This window comes from Camarhynchus parvulus, chromosome 2 (assembly GCF_901933205.1).
Source record: "Camarhynchus parvulus chromosome 2, STF_HiC, whole genome shotgun sequence".
Lineage (NCBI taxonomy): Eukaryota > Metazoa > Chordata > Aves > Passeriformes > Thraupidae > Camarhynchus > Camarhynchus parvulus.
Window position 1 is genome coordinate 108,449,388 of NC_044572.1, and position 26,890 is coordinate 108,476,277.

At 41.2% G+C, this 26,890-nt stretch overlaps 1 protein-coding gene across 2 annotated transcripts in view; it reads right to left on the reverse strand.

Moving 5' to 3' along the window:
* Window positions 1-26,890, reverse strand: part of GAREM1 (GRB2 associated regulator of MAPK1 subtype 1) — a 103,253-nt gene that overhangs the window by 21,387 nt on the left and 54,976 nt on the right. Inside the window, exon 3 of one of the 2 annotated variants that reach the window (XM_030971381.1) lies at window positions 4,031-4,161. The exons of the other annotated variant lie outside the window; for it this stretch is intronic. Within the exon in view, the coding sequence (XP_030827241.1) occupies window positions 4,031-4,161 (131 nt within the window). The remainder of the gene's footprint in view (window positions 1-4,030; window positions 4,162-26,890) is intronic. 2 annotated transcript variants of the gene reach the window in all.

Here is a 26,890-nt window from a genome sequence, read left to right on the forward strand (position 1 = left end):
TAAGGAATGTCTCAAATAAATCAGTGATCTGAAACTGACCCAAAATGTGGCAGGTAGCACTGCAGAGCCGTAACATGGAGCATCTCTTTATGTGGAGCCACCGAGGCAGTGGCACTTGCCATCCAGGCTTCTTTTGGAGCAGGACCCCCCCACAGGTACCTCAATGTAGGCACACAGCAGCAGCAGCTCAGCTTCCAGTGCTTCTCTTACTCAAGCCACCCACCTTTTTCCAGGAGGAAAAGAGGCAGCCACAGGATTGCAATGCCAACGCAAGACACTGAGGTGTTGAGCCTGTGTGCACTGGGGGCAAAGGGGAAAAAGAAGAAAAAACCCAAACTGCTTGGAGCTGACTCTTGCTGCTTTGTAAGGCTGGCATCAAGCCACAAGGCCACTGAAGCACTAATTCTTGAGGTGAAGTATTATGAATTGCCTGGAAGTCCGGAGCCAAAATCTACACAGCATCTCATTTCAAGGAAGTCACTACTGCAGCACTTAAGAATGTCACTGTAAGTTACAGCCTCCTATATATGTGCTTTATGGCAACTCAGGGTGAGTTTATCAGAGGCACCAGAATTACCATCAGGAAATCAATTTTGCTCCACTGTACTGCATTACCATCTGCCAAAAAAAAAAACCCCAACAAAAAAGGGGCAAAGTTTTCACTACAGATTTCTTTCTGCCAAAATGCACATTGCATGGGCCAACACAGTTAAATCACTGTGAAAAGAGGATTACATTAAAAAAGATGAACAAATCAGGTATCAAAAGTTCACAGCAGTCATACAATATCTTTGATAGGTAAGAAAAGAATCATTATAAGGCTAATGCACAAACCCATTTGTCCATTCTAGAAAGTGTCTGCAAACAGCTTCACAGACTCTCCAGAGAGACCAAGTGATGTCTCCAGAACCAAAATGTTATTCTGGAAGATCTGAAGGGTCCTGCAAAACTAAGTGAGCTGGTTTTTAGAGTGAAGGAACTCCTAGTTTGTCCAATGTTCAATCTATCAGACAATACTGCTGCTTTTCTAAGGAAACTTTTGGTCTTTTGGTGAATTGTCCTCAGTATAATTTGGGGGGGGGGGGGTGTGTTATTCCTTGTCTTGTTTCTAAGACCTGGTGCAAATAACTTCCTGGATGTTTGTAGACACTGCCGTATGTATGAGACCGGAGCAGTTGAAAGCAAACATCTACTGCTGTTGCTTCACCAAAAGATAGGGTCCTGGGGTGGCTCAACATTCTTAGTATTTTGCTCCTAGCAATAGAAAATAAAAAAAATCCTCGCATTTGTAGCATAATGCTGTAACATAAAAAAAATCCTCTTCAATTATGCAGTGAATATTAATACAAAAAAGGTTCTCCCCTATCTGGTCAGTGAAGAAAGGACAGAATGCCTCTATTTTTTGATCAGGAAGAGATTATACTACTGACTGAGTGAAATTCACTTATCCCCAGAACACTCTAAATTACTGTGCCTGTAGATGCTGCTGGCCACCACTCGAAATGACCAAGTGGGAATCCAGTGCAGTATGTATGGATAAAAAAGTTACTAAGTACTTTTAGCCATTACAAAAGTTTTATTTAACCTAAAATTTTTGTTTGCTAGTCTCTGAAAAGATACCACCTTTTCCTACTAGTGGCATTTGCTTGCATGTGTTACAGCTGTTCTTCAAACACCCATCAGATCCTCAATGCCCTGCCTCAGGACACTGCCCAGAGAGCCTGTCCAGCTGCAAAACCACAGGGAAGGAAGGGAGAACCATCTCTCCTGCTTTGCTAGGATAAAATGGCTGATTTTTCCCTTTAACAACTATTACAGGAAGCAAAAACAAAGTAAGCCCCTTGGAAATGATCTTGCAGCCCACCTCAGCGAGAAGGCAGTTTGGAGAATGGCAGCGGTAGCTGTGAAATCCTGCTGGAACTGCCAAGGATTTACACTCAGGAGCAAGGTTCACACCAAGTGGAATCATAACCATGGTGTACTGGCACACGCAGGCACACCTCAAGAAGCACAGACAAAAGAACACGGTGACTGTCTGGTCACCTTGGAACTCTACAGGCTCCTTCTTTAAAAATTATCCACTGAAGACCTGAGTGTTTGGAACAAGAAAGAATTCCCAGACTTCAGAGCTCCTTCTCACCTTAAGTGCTTCATCAGATATTTTGGGCACTTTTTTTTTCTTTTTTTTATCGGATTAGCTGCCTTCTGATACTCTCTTCTGAATTTAAACAGGCACGCTACATTGGACAGGAATCAACTGTACTTAGTATTCCTCCCTTTGCTCTAATCAGCTTGACAAAATCTCTCCCATATTAAAATTTTAGCGTACATAATTCTCTTGCATGCAAAGGGTTATTAAACACTTTAATAAATCCTGCTAAGTTCATTTATTTTTTGGAAGATGATAACCTTGGAATAGACTTCTATGAAACTGTAAAACTGCCAAGAGGAATACTGCCAAGATAACTGTGTAACTAGGTTAAACCTGGATTATTACTACTGTTATTTACATTAAGGAATATCACTAAAAAACCTTTTAAAAATGGATTTGATATCTAACAGAAAGCTATGCTTCTTTCTCAGTTTGCCACATATGAAAAACAGTTTCAAAACCACTCATGGTAAACTCAAGATATGGCATTTTAGGTTTAAACAAGCCTGTAGACAAATATTTTTTTGCACTAGAAAATCAAAGCTGCACATTCTACTGTGCCATTCTCTTGGTTTGGTCATTGATCAAAACAGAAATAACAGCACAGCTCTGGATAAGGCTAGCAGTCACAAGGATTTTTTCTGAGCAGAGATAAAATTTTCTTGTTCCCTTGCCTAAATTTACAGAAGTGCTCCAACTTTCTCACGTAGCCTTCATTCATGAAAGCCTCTGTTTTACAGGCTCAGGTTAACGCAGAGCACAAATGAAAACAACCTACTGTCTTGCAAGGTGTGAGTCCTAGTCACTGAGTAAATTACCTGATGAGCTCTTCCACTTACACCTATAAAAACTGTGAACTAGCTGGTGGCTCCCAACTGTAGCAGTGCAAGAAAGAGGAAAGAGCCATTAAAAGGTTGTTATACAAAGCCCAACCCCATACGCAAAGGACCAGGAAATTCCAGGCTAGTTTTGTACCACCAGCATTAGCCAGTTTCCCCTGCAGGGTACACGATGTGGATCTCCACCACTGCACACCAGCTCTAGGATGCTCTTCTACCAGTCTGAGATGGTGCTGCTGCTCAAACCAACCAGATAAGCCTGGAGACCTCTCTGCTCTCATGGCAGAGCTGACCTACCTTGTGCAGTGTCACACATGTACATAGGACAAAGAAGAACAAGGTCTGATTTCATTGTTTCATGCCCCTGCACTGCAGCATGTTTGGTGATAGCAAACCCTCTCGTGGGATCAGTGACCCTTTCATGAGCCCAAGAGCTGTGCCCAAGCAAACACACACACATGCACACAGAGAACAACTGTGTCTTTTTATTTTGGTGTGGGTTTTTTTTTTTTTTTTTTTTTTTTTTTTTTTTTTGTTTTTTTTTTTTTTTTTTTTTTTTTTGTTTTTGTTTTTTTTTGTTATTTTATTCACAATAGTATTTAGCTGCAGTAATTTTGAGACAAGCAACCTCATCATTTCACCCTGCGTGCTCTCTGAGAAAGAGGCTTTCTGGAGAGGGATTTGAGCAGCTGCTGCTTAGCAGAGAATGAAATTCAGACTGCTGGAGGGGGAGGAGGAAGGAGGCAACAAACAACATTTGTTTAAAATCTGGCAGGAGCATCCTAATTAGATGAATTATTGAATGGATCATCAGGATTGCTCCCCAAAGTGCCATAGGGCAGGAGAGCCCTTAGAGGACATGTTGATTTAAGACTGTAGAAATGATCCCAAAGAGCACCATCACCGAATGTGGAACACTAAAGGCTCGTTTGTCTCAAAAATCACACTTCCCACTCAGCGCCGCTGCTCACTTGCCATGTATATAAAGGTTGCAACAATTAATCATTTAGACAGGGACAAATATTTATTCAGGGACTACCTTAACGTTGAATGTTATTTCCTCCATGACGTAAACTCGTTCAGGAAATGCTTTAGCCACCTCCTCCACACTGTTAAAATACTGCACTGGCTCCTTAATATCTCGGTCTTGTTCCAGCAGCTTAAACTGCCCTGAAAACAGATGATAAACAGAAGAATTGTAAGATATTTATATTGGACAACTGTCACTGTGGCAACTGCTGGCTCAACTTCTGCACCATTTTGCTCGGTCAATTTTTCCAGCTATTAGCAACCAAACAAGAAGACGAAAGATTGTAGAGTCTCCTGAACCTGCCATCAAAGACACCCACTTTCACTGGCTTGGAATGAAAAGAACACGTGGCAGCCAAAGTGAAATTAAAAAAGATTGGTTTATCACATGCTCTCTAGAAATAGTAAATAATTATGGAGGCATTTGCATTTGTGTACTTAATTCAGTGTCATAGTATCTGTACAGATAGCACTTTTGGGCCTTTAATATTAAAAGTCTTACAGAAAGAAACCACACCTACAAAACCCCAAAACAATAAACATAAGGAGTTTGGGTTTGTTTTCAGCATCATCAAACAGTAGGCTAAACCTAAGCCCTTTTACCCCTGGGCTTCCCTAAGAATGGCACAGCATCTAACTTTCCTTAATGATAAACTGAACCCTTTGAGAACTTTAGCTAACATAAGATATTAAACCACACACATTTAAAACTCTTTTGAAGGTGTCTGCCTTCAGAACAGCATGAGAAAGAAATATTTCTTGTTAATTTTACCTCCCCCCAGCATGAAAACTTTGGCTATTTTCTATCTCTTGTAAAAGGCAAGAACTAACATGGAGGGAGCCACCCCAGGCAGACCTGCCAGGGACAGCCAGGCACATCAATCACCTGTGTGCACTATGAACACAAGTTTTATAACTTTATTTTATAAATACAGAGATAAGAAAAGTTTAGACAGTTTACTGTTTGCATGACTTAAGCTTAAAATCAGTGGAGTGATCTTTCCAAATTTAGAAATGGTAACTACTACTAAGTTAAAGGCTGGTCTCAGCAAGACTTGATGTAAAAAGCAACTTTAGAAAATGAGAAAAAGATTGAATAAAATCTATGGTTGGTGCAGCTCCTGTAAATCACATTATAAAATTTGCAATGCATGCACTGGATTATTGTTTCCAAATAGCGCTGAACTTCATTAAAATATGTCCACTACATGAGGATATCAGCCACCTACAGAAATATTTTCTCAATCCTTCAGCATTCTTGTGCTCAGCACCCTGCTGCCGCTTTACATCCCATCAGGCTTGAGACTTCTGTGACACTTCTCCCACTTCTTGGGAGAACTCACCCACACTGAGCTATTTCAGGCCACACAACAGCAGAAGACAATGCAAACTCAGCAAGCCCTGGTGCCCATGAGAGAGCTGTCCTGCCCCTGCCAGGCGTGTGCACACACGTGTACCCACCCACCCACCCACCCCTCAGGAGAGGTGCCAGAGCAAGAGGCTCAGTGCTGCTGCCCATCCCCAGCTGTACCTGCTGCCAGGGGCACACCCTTTTAATTGTAACCCTGAAAATCAACTTGCAAGGCACAGGACTTCCTTTTATACCCTTCCATATGTTTTGTCTTTCTAAAGTGATCATGGTAATTTTGAAGTATTATCAGCAGGGTAACTACAGATGCTGGTATTTCTCATTGCAGGACTATTTTCCTAGTGTTTTAATAACCTTCACTATGCTTCCCAAAATCAGTTGACTTTTCCCAACTTTGCATCTGCTTCAGGACATGCTATGATGTGACGTTCAACCAAGGCATTCATGTACTTTGGAGACCAGCAATGGGGTAGAAGCCACAGGACTTTTGGTCTGACCTGAGGAAGCCATTCCTATAGTGTACCACAGCAGGAATGGCTTCTCTGGGTCAGACCACAGGACTGCCTCATGCAGCATTCCACCTTAGACAGGAGTAAGCAACAGCAGTGTAAGGAGGTTGGAGTTAATGCACAATTAGCAATACTACCCAGAATCTCCTTCCCAGCTCTCAGAGAAGTCATGGCTGAAGGATACCTAATGGAGGGAAGAGGTTTTGGGCTTAGTAGCCCCAGAGGTTTTCTTCCCTGTAAATTTGTTTAATTGCTTACTGACGGTATCGAAAACTTTCACTGTAGACATACCCTCTTATCTTGAAAAACTCTGGCAAAATCTTTTTCATAAACTTTAAAGAACCTCTGCGATTAAGACTACAAACTGTAGGAGTGATAAAGCTATACCTGGCAGACAGTATGGGTAGCCACAGGAAACGTGACAGGAGACAAGCATTTGGAAAATGTTTCACATACTCAATAGAAAGATGCCAGCATTCTAAAGCTGAATTTCTCAGCCTGTCCACTTTGAGCCCTTTTGGGTGCAAAGCAATAGAGGGGCCAGGCAGCCAACACCTTTGGGCTAAGGGAACCTGAAAAATTAGCAGAAGCTGCTCAGTTAACTGGTGCTGGGAAGTGTGTTACAACTGATGCCAAAGCACGCACATGGAGAAACGAAGAGAGAGCTGTGCTTTTCAATCCCCAGTCTGCCACAGACCACGAAAATCCTGTATTAAGAATTTCCCTTTCAGCCACAGCCTAACCAAAAGGAAGATGCATTCCCCAGCTGAACAGGTCCTTTTCCTCACAGGCACACCACTTTCCTCTAAAAGAAACTGAGGAATGGGGAAGATGAGTGAAGTCATGTGCCCTTGTGCATGGGGTCAGGATGTGCCAGTGCAGCAGAGACTATGAGCTGCACCAGGGAGCACCTGACAGCACACAAAAACCACTACTCTAAAGCACAGAGCCAGTAGATGTACTTCAGATAGTCACTAAGAGCAGGATGCTCTTAAATTTAACAGATGTCACACAGTGTTCCTTCATCATGGGCTGACCTGAGGATGCGTTTATATTTGACTGTTATCCACTTTGACTACTGACACAGCTATTGGGATGCAGCCCTAACTGATTGCCCGGTTTGGGATCCAGGGGTCTGATTTGCAGGATTCCTGGCTGTGGCTACCACTTCAGGCAAGCTGTGATTAGAGTTTTTAATGACAAAAAAAGCCCAAACTCAAACTACAGCAAGTTTAGGTCATCTCAGACAGATCTAAACTCAGTGGAGTAACTTCTGATTTGATACTCCATGCTTATGCACAGAATTGAGGTGAATATGATATTGCATGGAAGCTAAATAGTTTTTTTGAAACTGCAGTATAATGCAGTAATAAAATTTTACTAGTTCAGAAAGTAATTGAGAATTCTCACTTCAGAGTGGGAACTGAGTTGGCCACAGTAACAAAGCATGAATTCACATGAACAAGGAAGGAAAACAAAATACTGAATAGTAATATATGATATGAACAATACTCATCCAGGCCTTTGAATGAGACAGTGGCCCTCAATTCTAGGTTCTCTAGTTACTCTGTTTGGAAGCATAATAATACTATTTTTCTATGACTTATATATTTAACAACAGTGAATCTGGTAGCAAGACAAGGCCAGTTACTCCCTGCAACCCGAAGTTGTACAACAAAAGTCCCAAATTCCTCAACACAGAACAAACGCTTTAGGCTGTGTGCAACTGGGAGCAGAGTCTGCTCTCTACTGCAGAATAACACATTCCTGCGAAAAAAAGGAAAAAAGAAAAAAAAAGAAAAAAAGAAAATTATCATTGGGAGCTTTGGTTGGGTACAAAGCGACGCTCAGAGCTGTCTGTGTCGCTATCTGTGCCATCCTCCTCGTCCTTCAGCTGAGCCTCACAAACACAAAGCCGTCTGTGCCCTCACTGCTAATAAGCAGCAGTTCACGAGGAGGTTGACGACAGAGGAGTACACACAGATCCCAAAGCACAGAAGAGAAGGGCAGCATTAATCTCTGCCTGTTACGAAATCAAGAAGTATGCTGTGCATGGGAGCTGTCAGGGCTAGACATTAAAATGCCTCTTCCATGAAAAAGATGGGTTTATAATTTGAGATTTTCTGTAGACAGTTTTTAAAAATTCATTTCCTCATTGAAAAAAGCAGACTGTTTTTTTATTGGAAGGAGAGAAAGAAGGGCTGAAAAGCCCACAATACACATTTGAACCAGACATCAGTAACTAACTAACTAACAAACTAACTAACTAACTAACTAACTAACTAACTAACAAACAAGGAAGCAGACAATTTCTTCCTATGTTTCTACCGGGTCTCTATTCAAGCCTCCATAAAAAAACAAAGCATGGTTGAAACACAAGTTTAATGGACATAAGTATGGATTGACTGCATGTTAAAGTGGAAATTTATTCCACTTTGCAAAAGGCATAATTTCCTTGGGACACTTGACAAAACTGACAGAAAGCTTGAACAAACCACAGGGCAACTTCACTTTGTGTAATTTAAGAATTTAACAAAAAAAAAAATAGAAAATATAAAGCCAAAACTATACTTTTACAGAAGCTCATCCTGCTCTCTCACTAGCACAAAAAGAATAATGAAATGTTTCTGTAGTAAATCAGTGAAGGTTCAGAAAGATCAAAGATTCGTAATACCTGCATGGTCCACTGAGCAGGTATGGCTATTCCTCTGCAGCCAAACGCTAGGGAGAAATGAACAACTCCTGTAACCTTTCTATCTCTCTATCTTTCTGTCTGGCCTCTGGCAGGCACAGTATTGGAACAGTTTCATCCCAGTATATATTATCTCTGTAGATTATGAATTCTTATTTCTCTGTGAAGGTACTTACAGCAAAGACAGTAAATCTACCACTGGTGGAAATGAATCTGGAAAAATAAAAAGGCAAGGAAGGACTTAAAACAGTGCTTATTCTCCAGTTTATGAAGGCATTTATAAAAACCCATTAGGAGCAGGAAGATCAGTCCATCTTCCTTCTTGCCAGATTGGCCCTGGAATGGCTGTGAGCAGGGGCATTAATCAGCCCTTTCTGTCCCAGCTTCTGCTGCTTCCATTGCTTAGGTTCTTGCAGGCTTACACACATTCCTAACTCCAGCTCATTCAGGTTATTTCTGTGATATAAGATCCCCTGTTTTTTGCAGTGACTTACCCCTTACCCTCAAATAGTCCAGCAGTTTCCAACAGTCCAGAATGTTCCCGAAACAGAAACATTCTGTACAGCGACTGCACTGTACCTAGACCCAGGCAGTTTTTATATATGGCAGGCATTCACTGGCTGGACAAACTGTCAAGTTTTCATTGATATAAAAGCATGAGAGCATGCTTATCCTCATACACTAAAAAGAAAAGCAGGAAAAAGAAACTCTGTTAAAAAAAAATAAATGCATGTCATCAATAGGAAACATGGAAGGTCACTGAAACTTCTGCTCAGCTGTGCTAGCTGGTAAACGTTTCTCCAAGGAGGCAGGACCTGTATTATCTGTCTTTGATTATTTAGTAAGTCTCACAGCCCTCTGTGAGGCTGTGTGCAAGGCCCAGTGCTCCTCAAGAATGTGCAGACAGCACAGCAGGGTAGCAAAAGTACTGCAGAGGTTTATGTTTCATATTATTTGTTGACTGCTGACTGCATTTTAGTATTTCAAAGAACTGCAGAGCTACTCAAAAAGGAAAGGCTCTACCTGCCAGAATAACATCATTTTGGAAAAAGACAGTTCTTGCCTAAATTTTTCAGCATTCCTGTGCATAATGCTGATAGCAAATTACTTTGTTTTTCTTCACAAAATTTGTGAAGAAAATATAACTGGGCAGAGTTCAAGAGCATAAGCCAGAAGCACACTTCAGCAGATCTGGTTCTTAGATGCAGTCTTTATCTGATTGTGTATACAACTCTCCTCCATGTCTAATAAAGATATGAATTCATTTTAGTGGGGGACAAAGGAAGGAAATCTCAGTTTATGGTCTACCCTGTCAGCCCATCAACTACATCATACGGTAGAGCTATTTCATCCATAACTAGTCCTTAGATAAGGCAGCCAGTCAAGAGAGAGCATGGCAAAATAAAGACTCTAAAATAATAGATTAAGCTATAACCATAACACTGCAATTTAAAGAAAAATAGTAAACTTTTAATTTAAATTGACATTTGCCAATATGTCTTTGCATAGAACCAAAATGTGGCATTTTGTTGTTGCAAGAAGTGTTGTCCTAGCAGTGGCTGCAGCTGTCTAGACCTGAGAAAAGGAAGAAAAGCCCATCACAATCTTTGATAGAGCTATCATGTGGCTAACTGGGACCACAGTGTAAATTAATACTGAAGCTCTTTCAGGGACCTATCACTAAGCCAACGTGAAAGGGCTTGGCAGACATGCAGAAGTCATGATGAGTGGGAAATAAATGCCTTGCTTCACTTTTGTCATCTTCCAGCTTGTCAACAGCAAGCATTTGTTCCCAGTTCTGCAGAGGAGAGAAGAGTGCAGGCACACTCAGCAGCAGAGTCCCACTGCAAAGAGAGGAATTGCAAGTGCAAATGGAATTACAGAATGCTGTTTTCAACAGCTTGAGCAGACAGCAGGCCACAAATGGACCAGTGCAGGCAGGCTCGCTGCTCACAGAGAAGACAGGAAAGTGAATCACCTGCTCTGTTATCTCTGAAATCTCCACTGAAGGAGCTGCTGATTCCATCTCAGGTTGGGATGTGGCAGCAAACTAACATGGATGCAGTGCCAGGGTAAGTTCAACCCCTCAGTCAAAGAAAGAGCAAGATTGCCCAGCAGCACAGGTTCATCCTTGTCTGCCACACCGATAGCTTCTGAGAGCTACGGAAAAAATGGCTTGGGGGCAGAGAAGATATTTTTTGGAGTTATTCATGAGAACTTCTTTGTTTATTTTCATATTGTAGCCTGCTGAAGGCATACAGGAAACTATAAAAGGGTGGAGAATACAACAGGAAATACACAAGTATATCTTTGGTGCACAGCTTCCAAAGGATGACCACTGGGATACAAACTAGAAATGCTATGATTGATTCTTAAGGCATAATCACCTTGAAACAGGCGTAAGAAACAGAAATATTCCCTCTGTTTTTTTAAGAACTGCCTGTCAATACTTTTTCTTAAGGAGACAGGTGAAGAAGAGGACCTCCTGTGTCCCAATCTATACCCAATCTTCTGGAAATTTTGGGAATGTATTAAAAAACCAGACAGAACATGAACTAGAGACAGATCTAAGTAAACATGACACCAGTAGAATTCATCAAGTGTACTGGAGCTAAACTTATGGCACTGAAAAGCAGAGGGCAAGGCACAAAGGCACATTCAGTCAGCAGATATTGTGTAACATTTCATGGCGAAGGAGCCCTTCAGAATGAATAGTTTTACTTCCTGGAAATCTTATGAAGATTTTGAAGGCTTAAATGCCTTTATTCCTCACTGTGTCAGGTCTGTGGCACAAATACCCAATCAAACAAGAAAGAATGAGTCAGGCACACAACCTGGTGAGACATGTTGAAGCAGAGCATCAGCCCACTGACACATCACCTGTGCATATGCACAGACACCATCTGAGAGATCAAGGAAGGGAATCCAACCAAGTTTCCCACACAGCAACGCAATGCTTGCTAATCAAACCCTCTAATCCTGTGCAGGCAAAGCAAAGGGGATGGTACAGCCTAGCATTCTCTTTTGTCTTATCTTACTTTTATGATTCGTAAGTAGCATAACAAAAAAAAGGAGAAAGATTCTGTTGGCAGCATAACAAAGAAAAATCAGTTCAAATGGTGACTGATGATAGCTTAAAGCAGATTTAACTCACAGATATTGCAAGAGAGGGAATTTTAGGTTACAGATCATGTAAAAAGACAGACAGGGAAAACAAGCCTAACCTCCAACCTTTGTTTCATAAGTTATTACCATCACAAATACAAGATTACCACAATGAAATGTTCCATTTTACAGGGTCACATGTTTTTGAGTGTCTGGACGGTAAGTTAACTAGATTTAACTTACTGGGTTATCATCGATCTAACCTGTAATTAGCATAATTTTCTTCCTTTCCCATGTGCTTCCAACAGACATGAAGAGTATGTTCCATAAGCAGTGTGTTAGTTCCCATATTCAGTTGACCATGCAGAGGACTCTGATGAGTACCACACTGTCTGACTTTCCTAATTACTGTTAACAAAAGCTGTGGCAAGTTTCCTGTTGAAGAATAAGAATATAAAGACAGACATGAACATGGGATGCTCTCCTGGTGAGTATCAGCACTTATCCTGATCACAGCTCAAAAAGGGACTGAGAGAAAGAGAAAGAGTTACAGAAAGCCCAGCTAAACCAACCCAGAGCTTGCATGAAACACTATTGAGGTGACTACATTTTACAGCAGCTGCCCAATGGCAAAATCTTTCCTTGTATGAGCATCATCTCCTTGGTACTGGAGTGGATAATATCCATGCAGATCTCAGTTATGACAATGTTTAATAGTCACTGAAAGCTTATGGCTCCAACCTACTGCAGCAGCATCCAGGATCCTTATGGGAACATCCAATGGAACTGCCTGCCACCAGAGAGGAAGACTTGATAAGAAGACAAAGACAACTTAATCCCTCACTTAGAAGCCTTTAGCAAAAACTACCAGAAAAGCAATTGAGGCAGAATCAAAGGTGAGAACATTTATGGTTACAGTTCTTACAATTCTTTGAAACATTTGCCTTACTAAGTAAATGCATTGCTTTCACTTATACATTAATGCTGATTTGGGGCTAAAAATTAATCCTAAGGAGCAGAGACTGAGCTTAGATATGTCAATGTAAACTGAACATCAAACCCCTCACGGAGTGGCAGATAAGACCCTTAACAGAACCTCACACTCCTGTGCCCACAGATTTTTCTATCTGAGTGAAAGACACCACATACCTTTAAAAGTAAGAAGCAACACAGACCTAATCTGCCTTTGGATCTAGTCCTAGCTAGGTGATCTCCTCCCAAATGATCAGTGTACATCCATCCCAAGACATACAGACATTAAACAAACAGGGTTGTCTACAACAGATTAACATTTAATTAAAGCACAGAAGAAAGTTGAGAGTGACAGAACAAATTCCTGGTTAACATTTGAAATTAATATTGCTAGTTTCAAGCAGGCTCAAACAGACCATGTTAGAATACCTGGTAAAGGTTAGCCAAGCATGCTGGGATTCTCTATCACAGCTGCATCCAAATATTTTGCCTTTATACCACAGATCACTCACCTCATTAAAGCTGATTTCAGAAGAAATTATGAATGTGTAACTTTTCCTCCTCAATGCTGGCAGAGAAAATCCCTTTTCCTTTTATTCCAGAACAAATTTGTAATTAATAATTTGGAGAAAACACAATAACACAATCTGTTCCTGTGGGCTGATGCCCACACCAGCAACAGTGCAGTTGTAGTCCATAATCTGCATGGGGATTATGCACCACAAGTACCTAATGAGTACAGAAACCCAATGACATCCTTCCCTTGCCTCAGCAGGTGCCTCCTCACAGAAAATCCACCTTTCACACTTGCCATTTTCACACTTGCTCAACAGTGAACTTCAGTTCCTGGTGCAAATGAAGTGTCAATGGAACAAACTGGAGTATTTTCTGAGGGCAGCAATATTTCAGGACCTGAGTGCAGTGCAGTTCTAGTGGAACAGCTTCTTTTAATTCCAGTGCCTAAATTCTTTCAAAAAGATTAAAATTAATTTTTGCACTGACAGAAAGATAAAAACCAGACAGCATTCAAAAGAGAAACTGTGTTCACCTGTGGCAACAGAAAAATGTAATAGTGACAGGTGGAAGAGGCTTCATTCTTAGAGAAACAGATGAGTTTGAACACAGGGCTAATAATTTTAGGGGACCAAAATTTGATTGCATTGAAGAGAGCTAACCTCTGCAAATTAGAAACAAGCAAATTCCAGTCTCTGTGTCAGGCCTGCTCTGAATCCTAGAATTTCACACTGATTTAAAAAACTAAGAGTGCAATTATAGGGAGAGATTTAAGATGTGCAGAAGTGCATTTTTACCACAATATGGATTCCAGGGATCCTAACCACAAGCAAGTTGTGGATTTACACCAGACAACTTTCTGGATTTGGTATCCATCTCTTAAAACATAAATTTGCAAAGTGAAAGCAGCTCTCCTGAACAAGTTCATACACATTCTTCTATTTCTTGGTAAGTCAAAACTTTCACTAAAGTAACAGCAGCAACCTCTGAGCCTAATGATTAACTTTGCCTTTCTGAGTAACAGCTTTTATTTATTGATTTGGCAAAAGCTTCAAAGCCAGCACTCACCAAAACTCAAGCTCTTAATGGTTCTGCCTCAGCGCAAAGACACTTTCTTCAATTGCAAGCCGACCATCCTTTACGCTTTCTGCTCTTTTGCTGACGGATCTTTTTCCTCCTGCTACTCCCACATGAGTATCCCCATCTCTGTGGCCTGACCTGAGCACCATTCATTGCCTTCTTGCTCACTGAGTCTTTTGTGCCTTTCAGGTTCTGCCCCCATGCCGTGGGCAGCACACACCCTGGCCCAAGTGTGGGACGGTGTGTCCTCCACCCAAGGAGAGCAGTCACATCCCCAGCACTGCCCCTGGCAGCCACTTGTGCTGCAGTAAACAAAGCTAAAGAAATACTGCATTCACCAAGCAGAAATCTTTAAAACGCACATAGACCAATTCTGTATAAAAAGTGCTTTTGTTCCCTGCTCAGGAACAGGTTTTTTAATTAACTGAATGGGAGGAGTTGTAAAAAAACAGGAACAATGACTGAGTCAGAAGCTCAGCCAGTTCTCAGTAGCTTAACAGGGCTTTAACATGAGACAGAATAAACTTATTTCATTCAGTTAGACATTTTTATCAATGTGTAGAGCGACTTCAGAGCTGAGGCTTGGTATCCTGAAAGACTGTCTGTGCATTATAGAGCAGCTTATTGTTTCAAAGCTTGTATCTCATTTGCTTGCTGAATATATATGTAGTTTCTAGCAGGGCCTGTATTTTTCCCCTTCTCTCCTCTCCCTCAACATAAATCTGCTAAACTATTGTACTCAAATTACTGCAGAACCTGTCACTCAAACAAGTTCCCAACATTTGTGTATCTGCAATGGGAAGAAGCAGTTTCTGTTATTCTGTGTAATTAAAAAGACAATTTTCTTTGGAAAGGTACTATCACTTTGTATTGCCAATGCCTGACAATGCCTGCAGACTATAGCCCAGTTTACATATTTACAATGTGTTTAAATTAGGAAGGAATTCAATTTATTAGGAAGGAATTCAATTTATTATAGCTCCAACCACCAGCAATCATGACCAAGGTCTGAAAAAACAAGTTCACTTTACTTCTGGAACAAATTAAACAACATTTTAAAAACTGAAATGAAGCCAATTTCAAAGAAACTCTTTAATTACATGATAGGTCTGGTTTATTCATCTGAGGTTTCCTGTCAAGGAGAGTATTAAGTACATTCATGCTACAGCTAAAATTACATTAAGAAGAATTTGAAACAAGTGCAGAGCCAAAATAATACATGATCTGAAAATCACCTTGATGAAGTACACATAGGAGCTTATGCTCCAAAAACTGTCATCTGTAATGCTGGAATATCTATCAAGCATACAAAGTAACTTGCAGCAAGCAAACATTTCTAACTTTTTTTTGGTTTAGGATCAGCAATCACGTTTGTGTCACCGCCTCAGCTGAGAGGCAGAAGGTGTTTTGATCCCTGCATTCTGCATGAGCTAAGCCATCTCTTCACTCACTCCCTATGAATGCAGCAGAGTTTGTCAGAATTGTCTGGTTTCCAGTACAAGAGGATATTGATTCAGCGCTGTGCAATTTACCCACAGAGCAGACAAAGCTCTTGATAACAGCTCAAGATGAATGAAGGCAGCTTTTAAGAATGAGCTTTTTGGCATATGTTCACAGCATGTGCTGAAGTGTCACCAGGAAAAAAAAAAAAAAGGGGGAAGAGAGAGAGATGAGCTGAAAAGGTGGGTGAATAGAGATGATGAGTAAGAGCACATTGCTTCAGCACTGCCACTTCATTTAATTTTCACTGCTACTCAAGAAGGCAACAAAGATGATAAATCTAAAATGCAGATCTAAGCAAGATATGCATCTGCCTCAGTTCTCTTGAATGCATTCTGTCACACACCTTGAATAAGGAGGGTACCATCTAAACCTCTCTCTGGCAGTTCAACTTACCATAGCTGACTCCAAAAGGTATAAAGAAACAGAATGCCCAGCCAAATTTTCCCTCTTGTAAGATGCCTGCCAGCTTGCTGAGAGCCAAATGAATCCCGTTACTAGAGGCTGCCAGCCTAGCCTAAAACAGCTTGACGGAAAAAAAAACGCTACAGACTACACATGGGGTGGTTTAATTCCAAAAATGTTTTCATACCACCACTTATGGGGTTTTGTTTTTTCCATCTAAATGATAATTCATGAGTTAGAGTTGTACTAGTGAATATTTTCCCTGTATGTATTTCTAGTGGAAACTTCTCACTGATACTGGGCATCTCCTGTTAAAAGGCATTTTTGCACCAATCCCACTCTGTAGCCTTTCACTGAAAGGGCTGTGAAGTGGTAATTATCTGAGTGGCTGGCCTCCTGTTTGTCTTTGAGCGCTCATGGACTTCCCCAGATGCTAGATTATCATGAGATATATTATTACCTACTGATTTCTAAGTATAAAATCTAACATTAGCAGCTGCAAGTGTTCCAGGGAAATTCTGTGCTTCAAATTTCTGCAAAAGAACTTTGGTTGTAAAACAAGGTGATCTTAAATCTGCCTCTAAGATTAAGAAAAATATTAAAACTTTCATTAAAAAAAAGTCCTTGAACAATGAAGCTAAATCAATACTGGATAGTTGGCCCTAGCACACAGATTTAAAGTTGTGAAGATGCCATGGATGGGAAAAAAGCATATTAGGGTTTCAGACAATAAGAATTGGTTAATGTAGGTATTTAGAAAGAGATACAGATGGTGCTTAGAGACCAGAAAAACTGGGACATCCCAAGTTAAAAGTAACTCAAAACCAAAACCCATCATAAGATCAGTCTGCTACAGCTGTTACAAAGTTTTCCCGACAGTTAATATTCCTTTCAGGAAACGACTACTTCTGCTGAGATTTCTGAACATAGAGGCAAAGATGCTTAAAAAGAGAAACAGAGAGGCAAAGATGCTTAAAACCTCCTGCCTTTGAAATGACATAAATTATGCTCTTTCAAAGCACATTTTTCCTCAAAAAAGTCCAGTCCTTCCTTTTTTCAACTGCACTCCTGCACACCCTGCAAAGCAAAACCCAAAGGCACACAAGGCCTTGACAGACACAGAGTGGCACAGTCATCACCGTGCTGTAGAACGTCACTTGGAGAAGGGTCACCTGCCCCAAGGAAGCAGACCAACACTTCTTTTACCCCTTCAATCTGCCACCTCCTCCTACCACACCAAGCTGCCCAGAGGGGACAGTGTCCATGCCACCAAAACCCAGCCACTGAAGGTGAGGCTCTCAGCTTGGCCAGTGGTACGGGCAGGGTTCACAGAAAGAAGCTTCAGTGCCTGCCTACATAAATCAGTATATAACACATTTAGTTAAATCATGAAGAAGACTGTGACCACCTAACCTGGTTTACAATCTTTGTCTTTTTGTCTGCTGGGGCCTCTCTTGAGGGATTGAGTGATATCAAAGTGGGCAATTCACTTTTCCTCCTTGCAGTCACTCTCCATGCTTTGAGCATGTATTATTTTGGCCTCCCACTCTTCAAGCTGGAATTGCTCAAGTGGCTGGGAGTCTAAATACCTGCAGCAGTTATTTGATGTCTTACCTATGTATTACCCTGCCCCAGTGATGTACCCCTGCCTGCTGCAGGCTCCTCATGGCTGAACAGGCAGCTCATTTGCCAGCTCTAGGAAGACTCAGCTGAGCCAGCTCTCAGAACACTGTATGCCAGCTGATCCAAGGTTTTCTTTGGACAGGAGTCAGAAAATCACTCTGCACACTTTCCATCTGATCCACACTAAATAAGCCTTACAGTAGCCAAACACCACAAAGCGACAAACATCTGCACTATGGGAAAAAGGTGGCTGTTTTCATTTTCCACAGTGGAGAAGACGAGCGGTACATCCAGACACGAGTGGTACATCCAGACACGAGTGTCACATCCCACACTCTGCTCCCCTGAGCCAGCACGTCTGACAGCAGCGAGGCAGACGTGGCAGCAGCACATCCCACCGCCAGCAGTACAGGATGCCGCCCTTCCAGGGACACCCAGCACACAGACCCTGGTTGCCATCACGTGTCGGGCTGCTGCTCTGTCCCTGCTGCTCTTAAACAGGCAAGGAGATGTTCTTACACATCCATGGGGTATGTGGTAACTTGTTTTTTCAGACCAGACCTTACTTCCATGCTTCACTTCCAGGGTTTCTAGAGAAAGTCTCAGCCCTTGCAGACAGCTGATCTGCAAAGCCTGCACACATCTTCATGCATGCTGAAGGAGTGGCCCTTTATATTTTATTTACTCACTTTTTCCCTGACAAAAATCATGTGCACCAATGCCTCTCTGCTACCCTTCTCCCTCAGCCACAATTATTTCCCTCTGAAGAAAAGGAAAAACAAGCCAAAGAGTATGTTTAGAATTATCTTCTGTGATTCTCCTCTAGGAAGTGGCATACCAAGGAATCAGTATGACCCAAATTCAAAGTAAACTTATGAAAACATACAGTAAAGAAATCAATGCTGGACAAAATGATTATTTTCTTCTACCATTAGAAAAAGCTTCACAGTTAGTATTAATATTTAGAGAAATCAAAGTTTAAACACATTCTTCCCAGAGTAACAACAGAGGATGAGTTTATCTATGACCACATAGCACACCAACTCCGACCATCAGTCAACAAAAGAAGGTTAATTAGTAAATAAATTGAGCCAGATACCAATCCTTCACAATAAAAAAAAGCTTACATATACCAGAAATATCAAAACCACATTCATTAGATCTTCGTGCAAGATTACAGCATGAAGCACTATGGGCTAATCCAGGAATACCAGACAATTTAATTACATTTTCTACTGAAAAAATTAAACCATATGCATAGCTCTTCAGATCAAGCTTCCTAACATGTGTCTGGTTTTAACATCCAACATCTGTCTGAAAATGAGATTTTCATTTCCCTTATGAAATCTGATTCCACCTCCATGGTCAAACTCAAGGAGCAAACTCAGCTCATCCTTGAGGGAAAGAAGTGAGTGAAAGCGAACAAGTGTTGGGTCATCTGATTTAGCCTTGTAGCTGAGAGTTCAATCACTAAATGCAAAAAATTCTGGAATACAATAGTTCTTTCTTCACTGGTGAAGGCAATAGTGAAATGCAAGAATAATCAGATTTTTTTTCCCTCAAAAAATATACCCCAAATTGTCTTCATTTTCTCTCTTTAGGGCTCCAGCTAATGAGGGTCTCAGCCATTATTAAACAATTTCTCCCACACTAGTTTTGGCTGTCTCCTTGAGAAATCCTTGCAGAAAGACTGCACGTGTGTGAGGTACAGACAAAGAAATGACACAGTGCTTCTGCTGGATCAGCTCATCTGTCACCTTCAGCACCCGTCCCCTGCTGTCACCGAGCAACACAAAGCACGGGGAGCTTTAGAAACCTGCCCATTGTAAGGATCCAGAAATATTCAGTGCTCCAGCTCCTGTCAGCTGAACAACATCTATACAAAGGAGAACCATGGAGGTGGTGATATAACTCCAAAAAACAGTTGCTGTAGGTGTTATTTTACAAAGCTGTAACACCAAAAAAGAAGAGTGCTTTACTGAAGGAAGAACACAAGCCTGCATATTCCATCTGTATTTTACCTTATGCTAGTAATTTGCTTGCGATGTTTTTCAGCATCCTCTTTCCAAAGGATCTTGAAGCTCCTCTAAAAACTTTATTTCACTGAGTGTACGGATGAATTCTGTATTCAGAAACTTGGTGAAAATTTTGTGTCCCTCATACTGATCTGAAGTTTTAGAGTTGTTTTTTTTTCTGCAAGAGAATTGTTCTGAGATAATTTCCCAGTGCTTTGAAGTCTGCTTGGGATGCCTGCCTGCACTCAGTGTCACCAACTAGGCTTAGAAAAGCCTACATCTCTTGGGTAGATGGATGTGGTGGGCAGCTGGAACTCAATCTACCCCTCTTCTGTTTCATTTGAGCTATCAACCTGAATTTATTACACCCCTGGTACAAGTTCAATCTTTCTGCCATAGTCAGAACTGTATATACCTAAGAATAAAAAGAGAACAACTGCTCCAAATACAATCCTTGGGGCAGGGTAGCTGATTCTACATCTTTATGGTCAAGGAACTGTGAGCATGGAAAGCAAATTTCAAGTAATTGCTCCACATCCAGCAGGACAGGAAATGCATGAGTATACACATCTTATATGTTATCTGCAAAAGTTTTAAATCACTAGTTATTGTAGGGTATGATTTTCTATTTCTATTGCAGATCTGAGAAGCTTTTCAGTTAAGAAAAAAAAAAAACAAACCCAAAACCAAACCACAAGCCTACCTTCAGATGGAACTCAGCATGCTACAAAAGTGTGAACAGTTCAGCATTCCCAGGAAAAAATGGTATAGCTAAAAATTAATTCTGCCAACTCTAATTTCAAACCTCTACAAAGAAATCATTATGAATGTTCCCTCGCACCATTCACCCACACTTACACTAATAGCCTGTATTTGACTGCACATTTCCTGTGATGGAAATGCAATACACAGCAGCAGCAAAATATCTTGCCCCCACTGCTGTCAATTTAGCAGAAGAAATTAACCTGCATCCTCCTGGCTCAGGAAAAGCTTCATCAATACACATTGGACAGCAGGGGCTGGAGCTGTGAATATGTTCTTTTAATGATTTCCAAGCAGCGTTTGCTCATTACATTACTTAAAATAAAAGCCCAACTCTTTCAGGGTTGATAGTTTTCTCAAGATGAAACTGCTTTATTTCAGCTTCCATCCAGCAACAGGAGTAGGAAATTGCTCTTACATCAGAAGGGAGTTCCTTCTGATGAAGCAATTAACAAGATAATTCAAGATACTGCAGCATTTGAAGAAGCCAGCCAGCACAAGGGGCACATTGTTAGAAGCCCCCTGCCTTGCAGGGGCACCCTGGCTCCCCTTAGGGCAAGGGTTCAAAGGCTTTGTATAAAGCTGTGGAAGGGGCGAGCTGCAATTCACCCTCTGCCCTGTTTTTCCTCCTTGCCTGGAGGAAAGGTTGGAGACAGGTTTCAAGGATCAAGTCTCCACCTTGACTTTCTGCACTCTGCTGGCTTGACTCTCCTGAAGGCTGGTGGCAGAGAAAGGGCTGGGGCTGCCTTTCCTTCCCTGTCAGGACTAGTCCCACAGGAGCACACAGCTCAGGATTACACAGAAGGGAGTTTTGTTTCCACTTGGCATATGAACTGATAAAGAGAGACAAAGGGAGGATCAGCACTGAAAATTCATTTGTATATCAAGGGGAAATCCAGAAGCCATTGAAATTGTTTACAGCAGGTTGAAAGAATAATACGAAGAACAAACATTGTGCTGACAGATATCCAGATGTCTTTTGCAGGCAAATCTCAACACCTTTAGCCCAGCTAAGGCTCAATAACATTTACATATCATCTCAGGTTTTTATTTCTAACATTTATAAAGCACCAAATCAAGAAGGTTTCAGAGAAATGGAAGCCATCAAGCCTTCTCCCACCCCCTCCTGACTCTGCTTTGGGACTGAATTGAATTTACACAGCAGAACAAAATGGTTCAAGCAACTGGTGCAGATGACAAAGAGGGGAATGGGGGAAAAGGTGTAATGCACTGGAGAACTAAAGGATGCTGATTGTGCAGCCCTGTGGACAGGGCTTTTCTGTGACAGAATTTCACAAAATTCCTGCAGTTTCACACTGCCAGAGCAGGCTGCTGGAAGTTTGGAAAAGGCAAATCACATATATGGTAGGAGAAGGCAGGTCCATCACTTTGTATCCCAATACCTAGTTATTCCTACAGAAACTCACCTGGCAATTTCTGTTGTTATTTGAAATCCCTGTATCTAAGAGGATGATGGCAAAGTACAGCAAGAGATGTCTCCCTACCAGACACAAGAGCAAGTCAGGAATGATGTGTCAAGGAGTTGCAGTATCCCACAGTGACCATGCTCCTCAGTGGGAATCAGGCACAAGTATCCAGACTTTAGACAAAGAGCCATGAAAGCTGAAATATTCATCCACTACTCATCCACATCCAGTCTGTGTGAAAGAGAAGTTTACCAGGCAACCCCTTTTTTTTTCCATGGCTCCCCCATTTTGTGATGCCAAAATTCCCTGAGTTCCAATGCATTCTGGCCACACCATCCACCACTCTTCCATGCACTGGGTACAGATGGAGTATAAACACTTAACATTTTCAGCCTATCAAAATAAATCATTCCAGTCTGCTGCTAGAGGTAAGAAATGGTGAAAAAGTAGCATTGAATCCTTCACTTTCATGTAATGGCAGCAAAGCTAAAAATAGATTTATAAAGTATTTGTAATCCTTAATCTGCCTTCAAATCAAAGTGTTGTTGAGATCCACCAGTGTCTGGAGACCCCAAGAGATTTATTTGTAAATCGTTGGCTCAGATTCAGCTAAATCCTCTTTCTTTGTATTTAGCCAGTTTGGTGACCTGGTAACTATTCCAAACATAAATTTTAATAAGAAAAATTTCTAACCACCTCCAGCACGTTAATGTTCTGTAACAGAGAAAAGAAAAAAGGGAAGGAAGGGAAGAGAAGTGAAGAGAGAGAAGAGAAGAGAGAAGAGAGAAGAGAGAAGAGAGAAGAGAGAAGAGAGAAGAGAGAAGAGAGAGAAGAGAGAAGAGAGAAGAGAGAAGAGAGAAGAGAGAGAAGAGAGAAGAGAGAAGAGAGAAGAGAGAAGAGAGAAGAGAGAAGAGAGAAGAGAGAAGAGAGAAAAGAGAAAAGAGAAAGAAAAAAGAGAAAAGGTGTTGGTTCACAGAAGCTGGGGGGAGGGGAGACCTTTTCAGCAGCACATGAATTCAGTGTTCAGAAGAGGTCTGAATCTTCCACACAGGCAATGTGTTTTGTGTGGCACCCTGCACAACTAATCTGTTGTTACTTATTCTTTTCTCCTGCAGTATAGATGGACCCTGTGTAACAGGGGACAGGGTTTTGGAGAACAGCCCTCATTTTGTTCAGTACAATACAGCCTTCTCAACTCCTAATGCTGCCACTTGAACCCTCAAACCCTCAAAACAGGCGAGAGAAGAACAATTTTGAAATGAATAAAGCAAATAACTGATTTGAGTCTCCTTTGGGTGTAATGTCACACCGCAGCTTAAGGTCTAGTAAAAGCTTTTATGGAATATTTTTCACACCTGGTAGTTCATACAAACGCTCCCTATGGATATTTCTCAACTTTCCAAAGAAAAGAGACAGTTGCTATTGTCCCGAACATATTTCAAATCAGATGTTTGGTGAAGATCAGACAGGACAGGCATTACATGTCTGCTTGCACATGATTAATTGGCATTACTGCAGACTAGTGGATACATTCATTTATGTAAAGACAAGGTTTTAGGCTTTATCAGTGACATTTTAGATCACAGACAAGGAACCTTCGCTGATCTACCATGACTCACCCAGATTAATACTTCCCATAACAAATTTTGTAATACTAAAAGAAGTATAAAAAGTGCTCACAATAATCTAGAAAAAAAGCCTATCACTGAAAGCCATTTTTGGTGAATGCTGATATTTTTGCATCACAACACCCGAGAACACAATTCACTGAATTGTGAATCTGTTCCATGTAGATGAAGTGTAACAGATTTTTATCCATAAAGGCATAGAGACATGCAAGCACAATTCCCAAAAGATGAAGGAATTCCCATTCTCCTAGTTAGAAGTGAAAGGAGTGGGCTGGAGAGGGAAATGACTGTAGTTAAAACTGTCAAGGAGTCTGAAGGAATGAATATGTATTGCCTGACCTGAATCTATTCCAGTTTCACATGGTACAAGAACAGAACATTTGTTTCCATATGAAAAACAAAAAATAAATGTGTTTCCATGGCTTTCCTAGGTAAAGCTGCATTTGAATCTGTTTTGAGATAGCACTTTTTGTAAAATGGTTTGGTTCCTATTAAATGCTTTAGAGCACTTCAGGCTGGTAAAGGATAAAGCAGTTGGCTCCCTAAAACAATACTGCTCTCAAGTATTGTAAAATAAAGAGAAGGACATCCTTAATTTCAAGAAAAAACCCAACCGAACATGATCAGCAGGAGACCTCTGTTCATACTTCATTAAACAGGGTGGAATTTATTGCTCAGTAAGGAAGTTCAGGATGTCAAACTTTTGCCATTTGTTGCAAGGCTAGAAGTTGCTGTGTGAAGCAGGTGTGACAGAGCACAGAGTTGTTCAAGCATGCTACAGCAAGAACGTCCTGTGAACTCCTGCAGAACACTAAGGCTTCATTTACTCATTTGTTATCTTGAAGTCATACTTGTCAGCTTCAGGTCTCTGAACCCAAATGCCCCCAAACACAGTACTGGCACTTCATGCACTTGCCCCTGAGGAGAATGTATGACTAACCTACCTTTTAAGGACACCTACGCTGAGCTATGAGACATGGGATTCACTCTTGTACGAAATTCTGCACTGAGAGGTATTTAATTTTGTCTTTTATTAGCAACTCTTGGCAAGTGTCACTATCAGCATGGCAACGAAGAAATTGTGCAAGATGGAAAAGGAAAAAGAAAGATTGGCAATATTAATGGTCATATCTACCAAGAAACTAAATTCACATAAAATTATAAAATTATGAAGCTTAGAAATCATGGTCTTTCAGCTACAACAAGGAAACTCTACCCTATTTAGGACAGTTAATCTATTCTGTTCAAGAAAATTCTGAGGGGAAAAGAGAGTTGAGGTGAGGATTCAGAGGAAGTTATTTGGCATCCATCCCAGAGAACTGCTAAGCCCTCTCCTTCCACCCCTGCCTGAAGCCCCAACCCCCCAGAACACATAGAAGAGTTTCCAAGGGACTAACTTATGCCCCTGTTAAGAGGGAAATTTGGAGCCACGCTTATAAAATGGGAAACAGTGAGGCTCAAGGATATCGGGGTCGTTACATCTGATGGCAAGAAAGTTTGAGAGTACAGATAGTTTACAAGAGGTGATATGAAAAATAGGCAAAAGGCTGTTTATTCTTAAAAACCCCTAAATCCTAAAATACAGAGCTTAGTTTCTGCTTTGTGAAAACCACCCAGTTGCTTTGTGGAAAGCTGTGGATGTTTGAGTAGCCAAAGAGGCAACCTGGAAGGGTGGGGAAGGTTTTGTGGCTGGAAGCAGGAAAACAAAGAGGTTGAAAAAGAAAGAAAACTGTGTACATCAGCACAACTACTCAGATGAACATGAGTATTGTCAGCTTGGATGCATAAGGGCTTAAACCAGTAGAATCCAGTTTTCACAAGTTCACAGCCATGAGCAGAGAGACCTTCTCTCTCTAGAGAAGGGAAGAGAGGGGGAGGAGAACAAGCAAGTTAGCCAAGGAAGGCCATCTGTTAAGTGAACTTTAGCTATGAACTCAAGACCTGCCCTTACTAGGCTCAAACATTAATAGAAGTGTCCAGAAAACACCAACAGCTAAACATAAAAATTCCTTTAAATCAACAAAACTGAAAAAAAGAAATAAACACGGAGGTGTCTTATTTTAAAATAAATGCTACAGCCACTTAGTCACAGATGAGATGCAAAATAAACCTTACAATCAACTCCAAAGCAAAAAATTCTTAGTAATTTTGAAGGTGTATTCTCATCAATCAGGAATAGGAGAACAGTTAATGCTACGTGCCAAAATTTCTCCTGGCAGCATTTGTAAAGTTTAGGAAGAAGTATTTTGAAGAGATACAAGAAGAAAAGGGAGTGGGACGAAAAGCCTCCCACACACATCTCCAGCTCCCTACAGAAAGGAAGAAAACAGTGAATCTCAACACCAGCTCCAGATTTCAGGCAGTAATTCAGAAGGCTGGGAAACACGAGAAACTAGATGGCTATAACACTTACCACTACACCTTGTGGTACATCACCAAACTTCCTTGCCCACAGAAAGAAACATCACCACTATACTGCAGGTGAAAAAGACAGGTTCATTCCTTTCCTCATCTTGCTGTCCAACTCTTAAGAGCATCTCTTAAAACAAGACAAAGATCAGAACAAAATTGTCCATTTCAAAGTAAGGTTTCAGTGCTACAGACTCGGCATTTAATAATAAGCAGGAAATAAAGGGAAGGGATGTCTGTCCTTACAAGACAAATCTGTAATGTCATTAATCAGGCAGAGACCTCTGGAGGTCATGAACTGCTCAAAGCAAGACTAACTTGAAAGGTGGATTGCAGCAACCAGTTCCATCAGGGTTGGAAGGTGTCCATGGATGGCACCCCTGGGAGATCCTTTCCCAGCTTTAACCACAGTGATGGTGACAAAGCTTTTCCTTACATCCAAGCCTAAGTTTCCATGTTGGACATGGCATACGTTGCTCTTTCATTGTGCACCTCAAAGTGTTTCACTTGCCATGTCCCAAAACTTCCTGTGGCTGGTGGACACTTGTAGGGCAATAGAATATATGAAAACAAAGATAGTGTAGAAAGTAATCTTACCCCTAAGGAGTTTCAGCTGGGCCAATTATCACAGATTAGGAGCAGACCTGACTTTAACAGGCCACAGCTGTAACCAGTGAGAAGAAGATGCTGTAAAAGAGTGGGGTGGCTGCTTGAGAAGGAACTGGAGTCAGGTGGCTGCTTTGTGAAGAAGAAAGAGGTAGTGCTCTGAGGAGCTGTCCATGAGAAACACCAAGAAGGTATGGAACTTTTGTGATAAGGAGACAACAGTATGGAATCCCTGCAATAAGATGACAACGTACA